The 22,941-nt window shown below is 37.4% G+C and overlaps 1 protein-coding gene across 1 annotated transcript in view; it reads right to left on the bottom strand.

Annotated features, from left to right (window-relative positions):
* Window positions 1–22,107, bottom strand: part of TTC29 (tetratricopeptide repeat domain 29) — a 114,363-nt gene extending 92,256 nt beyond the window's left edge. Inside the window, exons 1-4 of the mRNA XM_031066457.1 lie at window positions 22,070–22,107; window positions 19,224–19,320; window positions 16,766–16,849; window positions 3,252–3,475 (exon numbers count right to left, since the gene is read on the bottom strand). Of these exons, the coding sequence (XP_030922317.1) occupies window positions 3,252–3,475; window positions 16,766–16,849; window positions 19,224–19,320; window positions 22,070–22,079 (415 nt within the window). The 5' untranslated portion in view covers window positions 22,080–22,107. The remainder of the gene's footprint in view (window positions 1–3,251; window positions 3,476–16,765; window positions 16,850–19,223; window positions 19,321–22,069) is intronic.
* Between the last annotated feature and the right edge of the window lie 834 nt (window positions 22,108–22,941).

The raw sequence follows: 22,941 nt of genomic DNA, 5'->3' as shown, positions 1-22,941 counted from the left end.
GAGTTAACAGCTGGGACAGCTCTTCCTTTAATTGTTCTTGAGCTGGAACTTGCTTTGCACTCCTTTCCATGGCTACAAGCAAACCAGCTCACTCTATACTGACAGAGTACTGTCAGTACTGATAAATACAAAATACAGCTTCCTTTTGAAGGAACCCCCAGTATTTCCATACATGTGCCAAGAAATCACTGTATACACCAAATGCTGAGCTGTGCAGATCCATTACTCTGGCATTTATCCTTTATTCTTCTGTAAAAAGACCTACAACTATATACATATTTAAACAGCTCAACTACCTCCTTTTTTCCCCTAAGCTCCTGAAACCAGAACTTGTAAAAAAAGAGGTTAGTCCAGTATAAAGGAACATCAAAGAATAATTAAAACTCTCTCAATTTTGAAGTCAGAAACATTTACTTTACTTGTATAAAGAAGGCAAGACAAAAATATAGTCAAGCATTGGCAATATTTCTGCCAGTGCTTTAGAATAATGCTGAACTCAGGGCAAAATAACTCCATCAGTCATTTTTCTGAAAAGCTGCAAGGATTAAAGTTCCCTCTCTGTTTTTTAAATACTTGGGAGATATTCAAATGCAACAAAAAAGAGTTTAAATTCTCCAGAAAAGCTGTGGTTTTTTTCACACAGTAAAGTACTGGTAATAGGCTATTAAAAATAAGACAACTCCTGTGTAATTTGAAGTTCAACCAAAATATTCTATTAAAAATGAAAACAGAGAGAACCTTTACTGGTGTATGTAAAGACAATCAGTGTAGTGCTGGTAAACAAAATTCTACTATTTTCAAACAGAGCAGTAAAGAAAGTAATTGCTCTTTGATATCAGCCTGCACATTGTGATGAATGCCTCTGATTCAGTTCAAGCAAATTATTTATGTCCAGAATCGTAGTGTCCTAGAACTATAAACTGTGGAAACCATTACAATATTAACACTTTCCACCAATAATTATGAAAACTGAATGTGTACATAGCTTGCTCTGTACACTATTGGAGATACCATAAAACTCTAAAATTAGAAGTTCTAAGTTATATTCAAAATTAAGACAGCAATACCCTATTATCCAAAAATAATAGATGAGAAAAATTAAATAACAAATAAGAAAATTATTTACTGACCAAGTAAGCATTTTATTTTCCACATACCACTCCAGGTTCAAACCCCAACATTTTGTGAAGTTTCAATTCATAAAAAACTTAAAAGTAATGAATTTTTATGGCCATCATGTATAGCTCCTATCTCTTTTTCAGCACCATTGTTACCTGAGATAGGTAAAATTTCAGCCAACCTAATATTAGGAACATCAACCACGCTATGAAACTCTCACCATTTGCTGACCCAAATATTACCTTCACCCTTTTAAGCTTGAACTGTGGCAGCTAAAGAGTAAATGCAGGTCAGCTGCCGTTGTGGCTGCTACATCATGGTAAGTTCTAGCTGAGGTGAACTGCTGAATGATTCTTAAATGGTGTCAACTGGAGTTGTCAGGAGATCATAAGCCAGAGCCCCAAGCAATTTGATTAGAATCAGAGAGTAACCGGATTAGCAGAGCTACTGAATTAGTGTTTGATGAGCTGCACAATTCATGTGAATCTTCACAGAACTGCTGGCTCTCAGACCTGCAACAGGAATTACCATCCACTCCTTCATCTGCCAGGCAACTCAAACCTCATTTTATACAAACAAGACATTTGTGCAAAGATTTGCACTGAAACCGGTGAAAAAAATCAAAACAAATTATGCTCTGATCCAGCAATTCAGTAACGCTTGCCAACTCCTAATCCTCATTATTTTTCTCTTCTTTCATTTTAATCAACAGGCGAAGTTGGGAGATACTCTCTCCTAGAGGCAAGGTGCAATCAGGCAGCTGGTGGTGGTACCTTGTCTCTGGGAGAGGTGAACGACTTACAGAGCCCAGCACACAAGAAATGCCAGGTTCAGTGAGAGAAGGGTAGGAACTGCACATTTGGGAATGCCTTGCCTCTCTGGGAGCATGTTTGCCACCTCTGTTGTCACACATCAGCCTGTAACACTGAAAAATATCATGCACTGAAGGCAGGCAAACTGTTCTCCTCAAGTGGCTGCAGGGAGCAGGCCCATGGAGATAAGCCATGTCCAGTACTTTTTGACCATCAGATATTGGCAGAATGCTTCTGCCAGGCCAGTCCAAGCCCCAAACTTCTCTCATATTCTGCAAGATACAGGGGCGCCTGTTCAGGTTTTAGTCATACTCCGGGCAAAGGTAAAGATTCCTTCCAATTATGGTTGGCTGGGCTTCCTGTTAAGAATTACAGCGAATTAAACAAAGAAACACAACTTTTGGCTTTCATGGCAAGCATCAAATAAACATTCAAAATTAGCATTTTTTGGAAGTGCCAAAATGGTTTATTTTGCTATTCCTTTTTTTGAAATGAAGTTGCGTTCTAAATTTCAGTTTAAAAGCTTAGATTCCAAATTCACAAGAGTTACTGTAGGTTTTCATATTTGTAATGATCAAAATGCAACTTGAAACAAGACAACTATACTGATATCAACTCAGTTATGAAGCAAGATTACAGGTAGAGCTTTGTCTGCCTCCATCCCTGCAATTATTCCAGTGGAGAAAGATGGAGTAAGTTAGGTTACTATTTATAGTAAAAGGAAATGATAAATATGAGTGCTTAGTAAATAGTAGGCAATAGAGAAAATACAGTAATTTGGAGTTATGTCTTCACTAATATCTAGTAATTCACAGGTGGCATGTTACATCTGTGTGCTGTATTTTATTTGACATGTTCACAATCCTTTTTAAGTCAGTCACAAATCCAAACAGTTAGCAGGGTATTTAATAAAAACAGATTTATAAAATTATTACTGCGTGAAACAGCATTTCACCTATTAAATTTTTCTAATACAAAACCAGCTACTCAAATCAATAGCGGAAGAAAAAGAATAAATAATGAAACTATGAGAAAATAATTGAGATGTTATCAAAGCTATAAATACATCAAACGTTTCTGATGTTATCAAAATTCACTCTACATGTTTTTTCCTTTTTTTTTTCCTTCCTTCACAAAACCTCTCCTGATATCTGCAGCTCCTAATCATTTATTCTATAAATACAGCTCAGTTGACTAAGGCTGCAATGTGCTAAGATGCAGTAGCGTTTCAAATTCATACATGAAACAATTTGGAAGCTTCCCCCAGGCGCTGGCGGCTGCAGCTCCCGCTGCTCCGCTACCCACAATCCCTCCATTTACCTGCTCGCCGGGCTGCCTCAGCCCCGGTCAGGAAGTGGGAAAGCTGATCCAGCTTATCAGGCTGCTCCTCCAGGGACTTCTCATGCCATATGGCTGACCCAGGCCCTGCAGCCTCCCTGAAGGCATTCCACTTCTGGATCAGAGTGAGGAGCTCAGAGAAGGACTTGTGATAACCCCGGCGCAGCATGTCTATGCAGATGTTCTTCTCATATGAATTCCTGTAACTGGGAATAAGAAAGGGAAATTTTAAGCCTTTAAACTTGTATTCTGTTCTCCACCTTACCAAATAAGTGCAGATAACTACAACAGCTTTCAGGAAGAGACCTCTGCAGTTCAGCAGCAGGGAGTGGGTATTATTTCCCTCACTCAAAAAGAGATCTGCTAAAATCTGCTTGCAAATGCCATACCCTAGGGAAGCAAACATGGCAATAATCAATAAATAACAATATGTACATTGAAAACACGGTCAAAAATACACTGCTATTCTTTAGCTGATATTTGGTAGAAAAGGCTGACTGATGGGAACACCCCCCCCCATGTTTACATTAGCCCATGAAAACACAATGAACCCTTAGTTTGCTTTAAGACAGTGCACAGGGAAAATTGAGGCTCATGTCAAAACAACATATATGTTGTTATACATAACGTTATTATATGTTATACATACATATTGCTATATGTTATATGTTGCTATATACATACATTAAATAGTTTTGCTGTAGGACAAGATGGCTTGGCTTAAAATGTCAAGCAAATGCTATGCCAAAAATATATGATATGCCAGAATAATTAGATATTATTTTCCTTCCATTTAGCATATAACTTCAGCTGGTTTAGTGATGCAAAAGTTTGATAATTCCTCTCTAATTTTACAAATAAGTGATGCTATAATGAATTTTTATTGAATTTAGTGCCTTCATAAACTCTGATAAGATATTCATATCAAAAAGTTGTAGAATCAAATATTCTCAATTGGTAATACACATTTAGAGGTATTATTTATGGAAATAATCAAAATATTTCTTTTATATGGCATGAAACAATCATATTGTGTCCTGTTCTGGAAAAAACTATGAGTCCAATGGGACTGCAACACAAGGTACAGATATAAAGGCTTGCAGGGATGGTTGTCCAGTCTGAGAAAACCAATCTTAACCCCAGTAAAATGGCAAGGACACAGATGTGTTACCTTTATCTTGTATATCCCATGGAGTTACCAAACTGTTTTCAAGACTGTCCTTTTAGATTAAAAACCATTCAAATTCAAATTATCTCAGCTTTAAAATAAATATGAAATTCTGAAAAATGAGATTTATAATGTATGTAATAAATTCAGATGTAATAATAATAGCCCAATGAGACTAATACCTTGATCTTAAAAACAGCTACTACAATTCTTTAACAATGTTGATAAGATGGAAGTGATGTGAAAAACTTCTTCGCTAGATGTCAATAAAATAGACAGCAATGTAAGATGTAGGAAGCAAATAATCTGCATTATTTCATATTTGATATAATTAAAATAAAATCTCTTACTACACAGATGCGCGTTAATCCTTCATGTGTACTTTTCATATTTCACTTGCATAACTGAGCATAAAAATATTAAATAACCCCAATACAATTTAGACCAGACAGTACTGAATTTGTGTTTGTATATAAATGGATGCTTTTTCAGACTGAAAATCACACATTTCTCACACACATAAGGGAAAAGATATAACTACTCTGTACCATAAAAATCTGCAACATTTATCTTATAAAAGTATATGAAAAATATGTTTAAACATTTAAGTATTCATTTACTAGAATATGCTATATTTGACATATACCAAATGTACAGTATATAGCTTCAAAATACTGTAAAGATACTATGCTAATACCATGCAATGTATTCTCTATTTTTTATATGGAATACCTTTTTCTTTACTGTTTAAAAATTCTACGCAATCAAAAAAAACCAAAAAAACCCTGAAGAGCATAGGTAAAAAATTGCTACCAACTTCCAAAGGCCTAGGACTGAATGCTACAGTAATCTAACTCAGAGAAGTGGAATAACAATCTGCATAGCAGGCACACACGTGCCTATTTATACAATGGTTTCTATATATGTTTGTGTGTGTACATGCATTAGATCAGGAGATGTATTGGAAATAAACGAGGAAGTAGTGCTAAAAGATCTCAGCAGTCACTACCCAAAATGTCATTCAGGTAATTTTTAACACTCACTGGACACAGAACTGGTATTCATACAAATAGAAAAACTGTGTCCATGTTATTTTCTGTAGACTGATGCATTTTACTTGAAGTTAAAGCATATTTTTCAGCAAACCAGTACAGGAAAACAAAGCACATAGTAAAACATGTAATTTTTAGAAACCTGTGTCAAGAGGGTTTTAATGAATCCCATCCCAATTAATGGAGAAATTGAAATAATGCTGAGGTAATCCTACTGTGTACAGCACATTTTTTTTCTGTGGCAAAGAGGACTGATTTTAGCATGCAAGCAATGAAGCTATCTTTTGTAAAACCCTTCAAATTTAGCGGCATAAAAATGAAAGTCATGTCAGTTATGCATAAAGCACACAAGGATAATACTATTGTATTATTATATAATTACAACACCATTGTAATACTATATAATAATACTATTCTTTAAGTTTCTGTAATATATAAGCTACGAGTGACTGATCACACACAAACAGTGAAATTGGGCAAGGGATTAATGGTATTAGGGGGATAAATGTTATTTGTCTCCCCTAAAAGAGCTTGACACTGCAATGAAATCTAAGATAGTTACAGTAATCAGTGTTTCCAGATGAAAATTCCAGGGTCCTCTTTTCCCCCATCAAACATTCCTTTTGAACAGAGGCATGGTGTAGGTGAGAGCAGCAAACTTTTCATGATACCTTGAGATAAACTATAAATCCTTAGTTCTCAAAACACTTTGCATCCTACTTTCTATGATGTCATGCAGCATGTAAAATCTGAGGTTAAGCAGAACAACTCATGTTTTAGATAACTAAAGATTACTTGATTTCTAATATCAATATTAAAACATCAAACCTAAGGTTCCTTCTAACTCAGGATATTCTATGATTCGGTGATTTATTTTATAAATTCCATTGTTAGCATTAGTGTAGTATGTTTCTACATTGATAAGCAACCTTACACTAAACACTTTCGAACCTTGCTACCTAACAAATTATGATTTATTGTTAAACAAGGGAGTCTGTTTTTCTGCATTCGTCCGCGCTGACCTGAGGTTTCCTTTGAACAATTAAGTTACTTCCAGGAGCGAAATGAGAGAAGACTGCCTGCCCTTTGCGGTGCCCGGAGCGGAGCCGATCTCGGGGTTTAATGGTCTCTGGGGGCATCTACTGGAAATGTGGGAAACTGCAGGCAGGATGCGCGGATCCCGGCGCAGAACAAAAGGCCGGGCCGTGCCCCGGCACAGGGCGAGGGGCCGCCACGGCTCGCACGGCCGCTGCAAGCCACGGGATGTGTCGGACCAGAGAGAGCAGACAGCTCTGTAAGGTCGACCGGGGTTCGTTTTGAAACTAAATGTGATGTGACTGCAAACCCAAAGTTCTCCCTCCCCGAGGGTCATCATGAGATCATGCCAGAGAAAAAGGTTTCAGATGGATTTTTAAAAAAAGCTAACTATTTTTAAATGAAATTTGGAGCATCTCTATGTATTTATGGTTAAAACAAAGATAGCAGTTAATCAGGTTTTAAAGGAGAATTGGCTTGCTCTTCTCATGCATGAAACTCAACAGATGAGAACCCCAACATTTACCACAGAGCCAGCTGATTCTGAGAATCCCCCGATCCTCTGCCTGTGCATTCATTTCTGTCATTGCTGCTACCCCGTGCTGTTGCTAAATGTTTATTTACACAGGCAGGGCACTGAGCTCCAGGTGGATCTGATCCTACACCAGCAGTTACTGTGATGCAGCGCTGCATCAGAAAGTGCTGAAAAATTCTGTGAGCTTCTGAGTCTCTGTGTCATGATGGGGATTGTGTGTCACAAGAGTTTTCAGCACCAAATAAATAACCAAAAGTTAAAGCTGCCATTTTAGTGGCACTTTGGTACAAGTCACAAATTTGTGCTATGTAACATCACATGGGTGGAAGGAGCTACTTATTGAATGTGGATCTGTGAGCTAGAAAAGACACTGCTGTTAACACCGTGCTTAATTTAAGTGTACTCAGATATTGCTACAGACATGTAAATTTTTTCCTAAACTATACAGCTACTTCCGTAATTTTCTTATATGGATTTCTTTTTGCATTATCATTGCTATTACAAAACTATCTCAAGTCATGCTGAGAAATCATGGAAACCTGATTCTAATCTGTCTTTATCAGTGGAAGAATAATAAATAGCAATGTTCAGTGAGATTAATGATTACACTGTTGCTCCAGTCTCAAGGACTTTCCTATATTATGGTATTACACTTTTACAAGACCCTTAAGCAATACTGGGAGATCAGCACAGCACTCCACAACACTCCTTCCAACTTAAAGTCCTCCACAATAAGGCTATTTGCATTCTACCCTTTAAACTGAAAGAGAGGACAGCAAAAGGAAATTAAGAGGCCAAGAGGCAGGAGCTGGTGTTAGAAATGATCAAAACAGCCAGCATAGCATAACAGAATCATTTATCAGGAGCTTAATTCTCTATGCCTCCTGTCTAATGTGGTCAATTACAGACATGCAAAATAAGTCCAGAAGACTACTACTTTCAGATGGCAGATTTATATATTTATAGCTATATATATTTAATATTAGGTTTCATATCTTTTGATTTTGTAGGGCTTAATTAGTATTTCCAGTTAATTCCAGCTGCTGATTACAATACAAGTTGTTGTATTGTACTGTAGCAATCCCATTTTGTAAAGAACAAAATGGCATAGATTAAACAACGATAGTATATAAAATATTAAAGTGTACTTCCAGTGTAAAATAATTACTCTACCAATTATTATAATGTTTAAAAACTGTATTCAAATAGGTTTCATCCACTTGGGATTTCCGTCTGCAGTTGGCAAGCCAATGACTGATACAAATGCCTTAGATAAGCATCACAAAATTATGAAAAAATAATAAAGATATTTTTGCTTATGTTTATTTAAGCAAATTTATTTTAATTCCCCCCATTTCCTGTCTATAAATCTACAAGAAAATTAAAATTACATAAACTATGTGAATACTTTGCTACTTTTTGCTTAACCTATATGCAAAAAAAAACACATCACAAACATGGGAATATCAAAATTTACCCCCTAAAATTTGAAAAATATATGCATTAAGTGAAAACAAATATAGTACATAAAATACACAAAAAACCCAAATATGCTGTACGATTTTATACATTCAGGCTGCTCTGCCTAGGATTTGAAAGAGGAATTGTTATTTAATTATAGCTGGACAGCCAAAAACCAAGAACAGTTTTGCAACCCTGTTGGTGATGCCCAAAATGCGCTAAATTTTGCACAGGGAATTGTTGAACACAGAAAGTGCACAAACAAACACTTGGCAAATATGGAAGGTGAGGTGCCTTTAGCACCTAGGTTCCAGTGGTGTCAGCCCCTATACTCACACTGCTGCTGTCTACTGGGCTGCAACCCACCAAAGGTGAGCACACAGCTAACTCATAATCCAAGCCCTGTGATATCCCAGTTCTCTGGGAAAATCTATCCACACAAGTATTTTGCTAAGTCAAGCCCTTGTATGGTCCAGGCACTCAGCACATTTCAGTACCACGTACTGCTACAGATACAAAGCTATTTAACTGCACCAGGGCACAGCCTCTTTAATCCTGCTTTAAAGACTGTCCGTTTAAATACTTTTCTTTTAATGAAATATTTACTGCATGGTAATATGTTAAATTGTAGACTATAGTAATCTCATTAAAAAAAGATATGACAGTACAGTAAATGCCATTAAGCAGTAATAGACAGCTTACACTTCAGAATATTTTAATACTAAGGCTGAGTGTTAAATTACATTAGGGTGGGGTACCTGCTTTTTAATTCCAAATTACAACGTTGAAATAGCTAATATCATATTACAAAAAATAATAAAATCCACAAACCCCCAAAATGTTATAAAAAGGATTCCTTATTCTAATTATAAATAAAAAATATTGCACGACAATTTGTACACATCATGGGAGGGAAAAACAGCACTTGGAATTGACTTGTAACAATACAGATTTTTAAAGAAGAAAAACTTTATGGAGCTATGTATCCAGAACTATAACAGAAAGATGAAAATAAAGCATGTATTAAAAAAGTGGGGTAGGTACTTTATACTATATATATGTATATATATTTTTTTTTTTTTTAATGTACAAGTACTTTTAGCTTTAGCAATGCAGTGTTTTCCATCTGCTGCCTCAGTCATTGGATTGTTGTCAAACCACACTTTAACCTAAATCATGCAATCAAAGGGAGATGCACACCCTGTCAGTAGGATCCCGCAAAGAACACATATATTGAACTCACTTCCTTTTGTTCAAAGCTACATAAAATGAAAAATTAATCAATTATAAACATCAAAGGATGACACATAAAAAGTGTTTTAAAATGAATGTAAGCACTGTAATAATTAAGAATCCTCATTAACCCAGAAAATGGAAATATAAATTTAGGAATGAACTTTTGAAACATTCTGTCCCTAAACATAAATGCAAAGAAACATTAAAACTAAAGATAAAAATTCTACCCTAATAAAAATGTTCATCTTACATAAGTAAACACACCTGTGATTATTTCCAGACTAATCAGAAGAAACCACTATCTTCATTAATCATTCCACTTTTCTTTCCAAATTAATAATGTTCCTTAACCAAAAGCAAATCCAACCACATTTTATGGACTACTATTTATCAAAATGAAGTATTTCTCAACTTCTCTCTTTTATTTCAGAGCTGACCTGATGGTCTGAGAGCTAGAAACATGTGAGTTTGGAATCCTTTCTATTTGACTTGCATGATAGCAAAGCAGTCACTAAATTTCTCTGCATGTTTATTTTACAGTGTGCAGGACAGACAAACAATTATTTACTTTCTGTATCCTCTCAAGCTGCTCTTACGAAATTTCATAAAACCCTATACAAGGTTTTGCATTTATTGCAGTATTGACATGAACAATTCACACAGTACTTTTGCTTTTGTTTGGGAGATCTTATTCAAGTCCTCAGCTGAATTTACTCAGTAGGATAAGGACAAATAGACCACAAAGAGATTGATAAGAAAGGAAAGGCGAGGATTTTACATGATGCAGGATTCACTGTAAAAATTATTAGGAAGTCATGACTGTACCAAGGCAGATTAGACAATCTTTCTTCATCTCAGCCTCTTTTTGCGTGTTAGAGATGCTTCACCTTTAGGGAGTGTTTTAAAAATAGAAGTCAGTTGTGTACTGCCTGTACATTATCTTCAGTAGTAAATATTGTTGAACTACTGTGAAATGAAAGCACTAAAAAACCGTAAGACCAAACTTAGTAAAAACAACAAGTTACATAAAAAAAGAAAAACTTCGGCTCACTGTGTTCTTCTTTATTAAAGTATGTCATGTATTTTATCTTTGCAAGAGTTTGATGAGTTTTTGCAAGTAAAATTCTGTTTCCTCTATACTTGCTAATAGTCATGAGAATCTGTAGTTTGCACCTTCCCATTAAAAATGTATTGTATTTTTTGAAATTATTCACCCCGCCTTTTATCCAGATCATGTCTTTGAAAGGAGGAAGTAGATAATAAATGGAATAATTCATGATTTCCCATTAAATATGAAACTTTCTTTTGCAGAGTTTAGAAAATGAAGTTCTACATAATGTACAGAAGTTGATTAGAACTTTTTTTAACCTTTTCAAGAAAAATCTTCCACATTACACAAATGCACAGAGAAGTTTCTTTAGGAAAGGCAAACCATTCACTTCCTACACAGTTCTGTTCCTCAGATCACTGCCTAATTACACTAAATAATATGCTTATCAGGCCCAAAATTCACAGAGATCATTCATTTGACCAAAAAGAATGTGTGCCTCTAAGTTCTAAAATCTCTTTTTGAAAGTTGTTTAATAAACATTGAATCCTGGTCATGGCAAGCGAGATTTTTAGGAATTATTCAGACTGGAAAAAATACATATTTAAACAATATTGTGAAAGGAATTTAAAATTTATCATCTAGCTCACTACGCGACTTGTGCCATCTCCCTTTCCACAACCAGCAGGGAGTTTGGGACACAGTGCCTTCATTTAAAATTTCTTTTACCATGAAAGGATAAATTTCTTTGGTTCTGATTTACCCTCTTCCATAGTTTTTAGTATCTAAAAGTGAAGAGATACCCTCATAGAATGTAAATGAGTTTACACAACATTCCACCAGTTTTTGACCTGAGTAATGTGAACAAAGAGAGCCATAAGGTGTGTACAGGTGGTCCAAAGACTGATATCAGGAAGAACAGCAAAGTGTTGCTAGGACTGAACATAAAAGGGAAAGAAGTCTACTTCTTTCTCTGTTTGCTGCCATCTCCTTGAGCTTGCCTCCCTCCGTCTCTACAGCATAGTACACAGAAGAAATGGAAGCAGCTCACAGCAGTGCCTCACTGGAACCAAATACTGTCCAATCAAGGGCTGAAATACAAGGCCAAAGCAGAATCTGCTCCTACACATTATCTGTCTACACCTCAAATTGCCTTCAGCAAGCTTGCTAGTAATAGCAGATGCACTTTGTGCTTCCTTTGCCTTAATCCCATACCAACAATATATTTTCCTCACCTTTTTTCTGCTAGTGCTTCTATTCTCTTCCTTGAGAGCCTCACTTATTAACAGAGAAATGGTCAATTACCCTACAACATAAACCCCCTGTGCCTAGACCAAGCCCCTCCAAATTGGGAAGCCCCAGTAAAAATTTCAGGTAGTGAAAAAGACAACACGGCAATATGATGTCAATGAAAAAAAGGTCCCCAATTATTTTTTGAGTAACCTAAGAAGTCACCTTATTAATTTATATGGTAGAGGTGACAGCTACTAAAAGTATGGGTTAATCAAATCCCCAATCAGCTATTTCTGTTCAGCTTCCTTAAAGCACTGGTCCTTCAATGCATGGAATACAGACAGATAAAGAAGCAAATAAATAAAAAACTGAGTGCTGAAACAACTCTCACGATTGAAATAAATCACCAAGGACAAGGTCAGAAAAATCCCAGTCTAATACTGAGGCTAGTCCATCATGGCTATGATGAAAATACAGAATAAACCTTCATAGCAGGTCCTCTCCTCTCCATCAGCCCACAAATCCCATTTTTCTCCCTCAGTGAACTCTCCAGATCATCCTGGCCTCTAGTCAGGTGAGGATGTTTATCCCTCTTTAGTCCTGGAGAACAGATAGGGCTGAGTATTCAGAGAGCACTGGTAGAAGACGTATGGATGTAGCAAAGAAATAATTTATTTCCACAACTCCTCTAAACACTTAATCCCTCACAAATTTTCCCACATCTTTCTTCCTTAACTCTACTTAGCTGATCCTGACACTGAAAAGAGCAGAAACTTGGGGAGGGTAGTAAATAATTTGTCTCTGACTGAAGAATGGAAAAATAATTTTTTTTCAGATGCCACCAACAGAAGTTTTAAAATGGATGCCAGGTCACTTCTGTTCTGCAGTTGACAGCCTCCTGTAAAAATGTTGCCTCAGGAATCAGTTTCTAAGACCTCTACCTCATCCTTTTTACAGTGTTCAAATTTCCATAGTTCTGCAGTGTGGGATTGAGTGGTAAATTATGTGTCTACATCTGAGCTCATCACCCTATGATCTCTCTATAAGCAATGGAGAGAAACAGGTGCTTTGAAAGTATAATTCACCTTATTCTAAAGCACTTGTCTGGATCCTGAAAGATGGGGCTCAACTAATCACAAGGCTGGGGTTATTAACCTGGATCAGTCAAGCTTGGGTGAAAGTCCCTCTGCTCTTGTTGCAGGGAGTTTACAGAAGCTATGCTATAGCTTATTCATCTATATTCATCACTCCTCACTGCTAGAGCAGAAATTTTATGTTCCATTTTGCAGCCAACAATCTCAAAAATAGTTTAACAATCCACCTTCCCAGTACTGGCAGAAATGGCCAATAACTGCTCTGGAGAACACCTGAGAATTAGAGCCTTTGCCTTTTTCTGTTTCAGCTAATCCTAAAGTGGGTCAGCCATTGGAGAATTCTAAGCAGAACAGCCCACTGTATCTCAAAAACATCTGACAGAATGTGTGTAAGAGAATGTTGTCTCCCACATGAAAAAATTCACCTCACAGCCTGTCTTTACTGACACAAATTTATCAAACAAACTTTCCATAACACACTGATCCATCATTCATGAGACAGAAAACACAAATACAGATTTTCTGCATACCTAGGTAAGCCTTCACTACCTCTGTATAACAATTTGGATTTCTTTTGACCATCAGAGCCTTGAGGACCATAGAACTCCATCATCCAACTCAAATGTATTTAAAATACATGTAGTAACATCACTGATGTAACTTTTTTAGTTACAGCTAAGCAAAGCTATTCCTCTAATCAAATACATTTCAAAGTTTCTCCTTCTAGTCTTCAACTCTTTTTCAATGACGTGCTCCTCTTTCGACAATTTTCATTTGTATGAAGAGGAGAGAACTGTTACTTGATCTTTCTGGCCCTGACAAAAAGATCAGGAAACAAGAATGACAATATCAAATTCTGGCCCATTTTAGACTCTAAACTAATCTGAAGATTAAATCCTGAAATTAATCTCTTGATGAAAAATGCTTTACTTCACAGTTCATCGTGAACTTCTTGACTCTTAGTTCAGTCATATGAACTATTTTTCATTTTTACTGCAATTTGATTTTGAGCTGTTAATAACTTGGTGAGTCAGGACTAAGAACAGAAGGTATCAATGAAAGCACACTGAAGGCCACAGGAGTCAGCCAACCTCCACATACAAAAACCTGCTTCTGTGGCAAGAAAGCTCTCACATTCTGCATTAATGAACTTCTACTTTTTTCCATTTCCAGATCCTTGCACCACATTTACTTCTTATTTCAAGTTAAAGTTGTTGAGAAGGAAGCAAAACAAAATCAATGAAAAAACAAAGCAATATCCTGTTTTAATATAGTTAAAGTACTATCCTTCTTAAGCACTATTTTTTCTCCCTCGCCTATCATATCAACCTGGGACAAAAAATTATTACAAAGAAAAAGAATGAAAAACATCTCCTCATTTTTCCGCACACAAAAAAAATAGATTATATCATGAAGACACTTAATGGAATTCTTCTCTTTTGCTGAAGTTTGGAACACAGGACAATATTTTACAATACAAGAATAACTGCAACCTTTTTCCTTCAATAGTTCATCTCAATTTTAAGGAATATTGTGAAGGATAGGATTTTAGGGGAAAATTTTAAAGAATATAACTTTTTTCCATAAATGTGATACTACCTATACACTGCTTTATTTAGAAGATAATAAATTTGTTGTTTGCCTAATGTGCACTTAAAAAAACTGGTGTTTAATATTAAGCAGAAGTGTGGCTACAAGAATTTGTCTTGGTGCAATAATTACTGGCATATAAAGTTAACTTCCATATTAAACAAAAGTACAGATACTTATATGTCAGAGGAAGGAAATTCCGTCCTTTTATAAAGAAGTGTAATAATCTGCTTCTGGAATGGAAACAATATTGAAAAACTACACAGCATGTTACAAGCAATCTCTCATATTTTTAAAATAATAATACCCGTTGCCTGCTGAGACATACCAAGCATTGCACTGATTTCAGTAAGATCATTTAGAGATATGGCATTGCCTTACTTAAGAAATTTGTTTTAGATTACATTTGATGCATGTAGTTTTTTCTAACTAGATTAGCATAATACTAATGTAACTGTGTAGTTAGTTTGCTACCTTTTGTTTGCTCTCAAATGATTTTATCAAGGTTATGGAAGAGCATTAGGAAGAGAGAGAAATTTCATAACTGCTGATTCATTATCAAAAGCTAAAATTCTAAGAGAATTAAATGCACAGAACATGAATGGAACCTTTTAAGGTAGGCACTTTAAAAATCTCCACAGAAATACACCAGAATACATATGATATTTCAGTTTAATCTTCTAAGAGGCATTGGCAACTTTGGAAAAACAGCCTCCTACAAAACTGTAAGGGAGCTCCACTTTGTGTAGGTATTGCAGAACAGATGATAAAATTCTTACTTCATTGTGGATGCCCTCACTGGTTTCCTTTGCCACAACATTCAGACTCAGGGTTTGGATATAAAAACATCACGTAGGAGGAATTTTTGCATTGTTTTTTTGTTTGTTTGTAAAATGCACTTTGAAGCCCCAAGGCCTTCCTAAAATAGCAATGACTTCCTGTGTAATCACCTCAGAGAGAACACTTGTGTCCCTGGCATGGCGTGGAAATCCACTGGGGCTGAGGGCAGAAAGGAGCTCCCTGGGAAGGCAACTCAGCCTGTGACAATTGTTGGAGTGTAATGAGCAGAGCAACCAGTTCCACAGCTGGGGTGGAACCAGGGGGACAGTAAGGGAAGGTGCTCACTTCTGTGCTTGCTCCCTGAGCTCTGATACTTGCAGTAATTTCCTAGATTTCAACTTGGAAGTTTTTAGGGAAGGTTTGCAAGGACATTCTTAGGCTAGGAAGGAGGAAAGAAGCATATTTTGCAAGAAACTAGCTGGTGGAATTCCTGTCTGACTGATAGAATGTTTTTATGCTGCAAGGGTGATCTTGCAATATTCATTGTTAAGGTGCCTAGAGCCCTTGTATATGCATCCTTTTATTATTTAAATATTGAAATAAATAAATCAGCTCACTTAAGCAACCAGCAATCCAGTTTGTTAGAATTCTTTCATTAATTTTGATGGTGCTGAACCCCAGATCTCTTAAAATACTCCAGAAGAATAAGTCAGTCATAGTCTCTTGTAACTTCTGAATGTAAATACCTCAGCTGTAAGAAATCAAAAGTTATCTAGATTTCTTTCATTCACTGGGTTTTTAAATAACTAATAGGGTATTAAATGCTTCACCACAGAAGTCAGCACTTGGGCTTGGCTAAATAGTAATTCAAAATTAGAAGAACGTGTATGTTAGTACACTCAGCTCCCACCCCAAAGGAGATATTTCACAAAGGCTCAGAAAAAAAAAAGAGAAGGGAAAAGAAAAAAAAAAGGCAGCACAATATCAATATAAATTATTGACACAATCTTAACAACAATGTTACAAATCTGATCTAATTGGTAAATATACAAATTAGTAAAACCAAGGAGATAAATGCTTTGATATATTTAACATCAGGAGAAATGAAACATCATTATTTAATATCAACTTCAATTTTTAAATGCCAAGTTCCACTAAAAAGGGTAGGGCCTAGGGAACTTTAAATTTAAATTACTATGATGACTAGAAACAAAGGAAACAATAAACTTATGGATGTTAAAATGCCTTGAAAAAGCCAACTTACGCAGCAGCTTCTTGTGTTGACACCCCTTTGATATTCTTCGCCAAATAATCATCTATGGCATCTTTGTCTTTGATCAAATGAATCCTAAATTTAAATGAAAAAAATTAAAAGAAACACTGTAAGGTGCTAACATAGACTTCTGCAGCATGTATAATATATTATCATCACCAAGTAGAGCTAAACACTGAAATATTGACAAAGTAATATATCAGACATTCTATAAGCACGTACAAGTATCTTTTTAATTTTTTGGTCTGTAGTTAGTTCAAATCTTCATTTCTGAAAGAAAACAGAGGTGATATAAGCTTTCAGGGGATCTGGTTAGCTGATATTTCTGTCTAAACTAAAAGAAATTGTGTCTTAGCTACATCAGTAATAATTGATTAAGCTATCCATATTTAAACTGTTTCCTAAATCAGAACTGTTACATTTTTCTATTATCAGTATGGACCAGAGAGGTACAATCTACTTCATATTCAGCTTCTCCAAAATTAAAAACGAAGGCAAATCAAGAAAAGAATTCCCAAGTCCAACTCAAGATGTTTTCCTTGGTGCAATGCAATCTTTTAATACTGCTCCTGGCTTTCCACAGTTTGAGCAGCATAGTGCAAAAGGTGCTCCACTGAGGGGATAATTTGAAGGTCATCAAACTAAAGAGCAAATTTCAGGATGTATGAATCCTAAAAATGTGAACTGTGCACCCTTTCACCTTTCACTTCAGCCACCCTATCTTTGCATCTCCACTCTGACACACACGAGATGCCTGGAAAGGCTAATATGCACTTACTGACCAGAAGGTGTATATAAATAGAATGTGATATCCCAACTTTAGAGGATGTAATCTTTATAAAAGTAATGTGAATTTATTTTTATCCTTCTAAGAAAGAGCACAAAGATTGTCTGGTTAATCACTCAAAGATAAAAGAAATTCAGCATTAGTGTTCCACATAAATCCATTACTTTGCTCTTTCTCTGTCTGTATTACACTGCTGTCTTTCATTACAGTGATGAGAGTAAACTCTTTTCATAATGTTAGCTATTATAAGCATCACACTCCTTATTGCTCTGAGAATACTGAAGACACTTCACAAAGTTCATTTAAATGAAAACAAAACAGCTAAGCAAGGCAGAGATATTTTGACATATCTGTATTTAAAACAATGTAACAGTGAAAACTTCCCTTACAAATAATGCCTTTAAATTTGTTCCAGAATTTGCTGCTGCTGAGTGGCACCAGCAGAGGCTTGTGCTTCGAGGCTGCACTTAACACAATCCACAGGAGCTGCTACTGATGTACACCTTATTGATATTGCCATGAAAATTCACTTAAAATCAACACCAAAATGTTCTCAATATCAAAATTTTCAGAATAATAAAATTTTAGGAAGATCTTTGGAAGAAGGGAGAGAAAGTCAAAACCTCCAAACAGAAACAGTGAATTGCAGCAGGCAAATTCCTATCAGCCTACTGCAATTAAAGAGCACTGCAGTTAAAAAGCATCTCAAAATGAAACAAAGAAAAGCCTGATGCCTTTCCATTGTCTTTACAAAGGTATCTTATGAAATAAATATTAAAAATTCAGAGGGAAAGCCCTTAGAATCATATACAATTTAAAATGCCACCTGCCTTATAGCCAAAGTATGAATTTCTGACTTCTGACTGGTAACACCCCCAAACTTAAAGAAAACTACAGTCAAGGGGAAAAAAAAAAACAAACATAAGCAAAAACTTGCAAACTAATTGCTGTATTACAGAAGTTCTGTAATAACCTGTATTGGACTGATGCAACTACAAACATGGTCATCCATCATAAAGAGCTGAGCTTACTAAAAATAACAAATACTCATCTCACCTAGGCTGTTATTATGGATGATACTAGTGCAGCAATAACACAGAAAACATGGGCAGGTGATGCTTAGGAAAAAAATACACTAGGAAATTCCATCAGCTCAAGAAAATCATTATGGCTTCCTATATGCAACAAGAATTAAAACCATTAAAATTAATTAATTAATTAATGTCAAGAAAAGAGACTGTGACTTGGAATGAACGTTGCTTCTTTTTACAGAATTGAGATGAGGATGGCATTTGCTAAAAGACACCATTTCTTTTCTTCTAGAGGTTATCACTTGCCTTTTTCAAGCCAATTTATCCTTTTTCTCTGGTGTTTCCATAATAACTTACAGTACTTCATAAAGTGTACAAAAAGTCTTCTTCACCAGTAAGTTGGCTCCTATTTAATTTTAAATCACTCAGTTGTGAACAAGAAATCCATTTTAATCAAATGGAAATTTTTTTCTTTTTTTAATTTTGGAACTTTCTTAAGAGAGAATTTCCTTGCCTATGATTTTTGTAGTTTTAAATATTGCAAAAGAGCAAACATGATTTATCACCGTGGCACAGCTGATTGAAGCTGCTCACAGCAGAAATGATGGTTTGAAAGAGAAGTGGTACCTACCTTGCAAACTCTAATGGAGGGCAAAGAGGCTGCTCTATGAACTTGGGATGTTCCCCTGGGCTTTGGAGGACTGCTTGAGGCAACACCTTCATTTGCACTAAAACAAACAAACAAAACCAACATTACTTGAAACAACCCCTTCACAGCAATGTGGTTTCTTTTCTTTCTTGTGCCGCTTCCCAGGTCACTTTCTGTTATTTCCAGTGCATTAAAACCCAACTCCAGTTCCACACAAATCACAGCATTACTTCAGTAGGACACAGCACAAAGGAATGGTCATTATTTATCTTTCCATGGATTTCTCTCTTTCACTGAGGTGCTTTTGATTTCCATAGGGACAGCTGATTCAGGAACCAATACCTGCATGGGATTCATCTGAGCTATCTCATTTACTTCCTCAAGCTATCTAGGTCCAAGTAGTGATAAGATTTTAACTTAATACACAACATGGACAGATGATGGAATATACAGAGTGCAAAGCAACTACAGGCACTGTGTTAATGTTCAAAATCCTACATAATCATACTAGAAACAAGCTTTTGAAGGAAAAAAAAAGTAAGTAATGCTATACTTACAACACAGGGTTTTACTTACAACAAAAGCCAAAAGCCTCACAGTTACTGAGAATCATCTGGCTTGTCATCTTGAAGTACATAAATGCTAATAGGACTTTTTTGTCATATAGAGCTACTGTGTTTTTTCCCCAAGTATTCAGTCTACACTTCCTACCATTAAAGTTTCAGCTGCCAGTTCCTTCATTTTGCATGTCTGTGATCTGAGGACGTTAGCAGCAGGAGCACCCTTACTTTTAAATTTGGTTTAATGTAGGTATTGCATGCCCTGCTGGTAGGCCTGAAGGCATAAACTTTTAATAGGGATGGAAAAACAGAATATAATAAGAGGGGGGAAAGAATTTAACTATTTGCTACATTTAGTGAAAGGGAATTTATTTTTTGGGAAATAGGTATTAGATATGAATCAATTTGTTACTGAATGATCAGCATCAGATTAGCAGATATTTTATATATTAGCCTTTCTGGGATCAAAAGCCATTTCACTGATGCAGTATTTTTCTACAGTTATATTGAAGTAATTTTTTAAATTGTGTTACTGAGAACTGAATAATAAGGAGAATTATAGTTTCAAAGGATGACAGGATAGGATATTTCTCCTAAGTCATTCTTCTCGGGCCCTGTACTAATGATAATATTTTTACAAAAAGAAATAGGTATTATTTATAGATAAACTGGTCTGCAATTAGAGGCAGTGAAATTTAACAGAAGTGTGTCCTAGAAAAGAAAAAAAAATCAATAGAACAAAAAACATATGGGTAATTCATCACTATAAAAGATTATACTTCTCACAAAGAATGACAGGTTTGTATACAAAAACTACATAGAAAGGAAAACCCTTTTTTAGGAAGATGCTATTCAGTGAGAAATAGTAATTGGACTTTGGAACATCAATATTGAAGCCCAGAGAAGATGCAAAGCTTTCTACAAGCTTCTTTGTGGAGAGGTATTAGGCAGGAAAATGAACACAACCATGCCTTAGTGGAAGCTGAGGAATTTGGCAAGACAGAGGGGCTGACTGCAGCTGTGGGGCAGAAAAGGGGGGGAAGCAGCTGCAAGGAGACCCCCACAGAGCCACTGCAGCCATGGAAAGCTATTGATAGGGAGCTCTCAATTGGGGACTGCCACAAAGCACCTGGCTGGAGCACACAACGAATGGCTGGCTCACGTGCTCCACGTTCCCAACCCACAGAAATCAAATCTATGGGAAAAGAGGCTATCAGGCACACAGATCTCACACGAGGCACATATGCAGACATTTTTCTTAGCATGCTTCTGCCTCACAAGGACTAAAATACTGCCCTGGCTCCTCTTTCAAACCCCAAGCTTCTTCATAATAATGCCAACTGAACTCTTACTTTAGATGTGGGAGATTGCTTTCAGAGCAAAATGGAGGGTGTATTTCTCTCATTTTCAAGGTAACTAATTCTTACAGGTAAATTACAACCACAGACACATGACAGAAGGCACCACATCCTTCTGAAACCCACGCTATTTCAGTCTTGTAAATTTCCTTGCTGGTCATTTAAAGACCACTTTACATCTTACTCCTTTATGATAAAGTCCAAGCCACGTCTCATTTACTTAATCAAACACCCACAGAATTCAGCAAAACATGAGGTGGTACAGTTTGTTTCTAAAGAAGTGCTTCACTTAATCCCACAATGGAAGGAATCTCCCCATGGATGTAATTGCTCTAAGGCGCACTGAAGCCAAAGTAAAACACCAGCTGATAGCAATGGCGCCTTTCCCAGCACCTTTTGGGAAACCCCTTTGCTCTTCCTACACATTTTCTGAAGGCTGAGGATTTCCCTCCCCGGGAAGGAGGAGAGGAAGCAGGGATGGATGCACCCCACGGCTGCCTTCGTGGGCATATCTGCTGCTATTGGCACCTCGCAAGATAAAGGGACATCAGAACGTGACAGGACACACTTACTGGCACACAGCTTTACTACACTGAAAGTAATAGTGTAAATTGATTAAAAAAATAAAAACGACCAATACATTTTTAAAATCTACAGCCAGCGTGATAGATGCTATTTGTTCCAAGTGACCTGGACGCGGTCACGGCCTCAGCCTGACCCATATGCTCGATGCCCTCCGTCCCTGCGGCGCTGGGAATTCAGCCGCCATCCGCCGCTGCCTGGCTGTCACCAACCACCGCCCAGGGACACCTCAGCGTGTGCCTTCACCTGTCCCGCTACACACCCCGGCCCTTGGCTCCTGCACCGATAAAATGTACCCCCATCGGCCGGAGCTCCCCGGCGCACAGACCTGGGCTCATGGCGCGGCCGCAGGACGAGCTCTCTCCGCCGGCCCGGCCCTTCACTGGACGCCGCGGCCTCGCCATGGCGACGGGGCCGGGCGGCGCTAAGGCCGGGCTACCGGAGCCCTCAAGGACCGTCCCATCTCTTCCCAGCGGGCTCGGGGAGGCGCTGAAGCCGGGTTAGACCCTGGGAAGCGCGGGGGCTGTGAGGAATCGGCACGGTCCGAGGTGTTGGTGCGCTTTCCAGGAGCTCAGGTGGGCTCCGAACGGGCTGCCTCAAACGGGAGCGTCCCTGAAAGCTGAGCGAGTTTCTGCAGCTGGCAAGCAAAGAGGCAGGATCGTGTGGACACCTAGGGAAGTGTGGGCAGTCTCTCAGATGCTATAGGGTCACCTGCACAGAGCAGGTTTTCTTCTTTCACAGAATTACGGAATCGTTAGGGTTGGAAGGCACCACAGTAGGTCATTCATCTGGTCCAACCTCCCTGCTTAAGCAGGGCTGTCCCAGAGCACATGGCACTGGACTGTGCCCAGATGGTCCATGAATATCTCAGTCCAGAGAGATTGTGGCCTCCCTCACTATCAGTTCCAGTGTGTGGTCACTGCACAGTAAAGAAATTCTTCCTCATATTCGGGTGGAACTTCCTGTGCTTCAGTTTCTGCTGTTGCCTCTTGTCCTATTGCTCAGCAGAGCACGAAGCAGAGCCTGGTCCATCCTCTTGGCATCCCTCCTACAGATACTAACTGACCTTCATGAGGTCCCCTCCCAGTCTGAACAGGATCAGCTCCCTCAGCCTTTATTTGTAAGGCCAACGCTCCAGTCCCTGAATCATCTTTGTTGCCCTCCATCCTTTGAGGACCTCTGAACCTTCCTGAAGTGCTT

This window comes from Geospiza fortis, unplaced genomic scaffold (genome assembly GCF_000277835.1).
Source record: "Geospiza fortis unplaced genomic scaffold, GeoFor_1.0 scaffold11, whole genome shotgun sequence".
NCBI classification, from domain to species: Eukaryota; Metazoa; Chordata; class Aves; order Passeriformes; family Thraupidae; genus Geospiza; species Geospiza fortis.
This window is presented reverse-complemented; position numbering and strand designations above follow the sequence as displayed.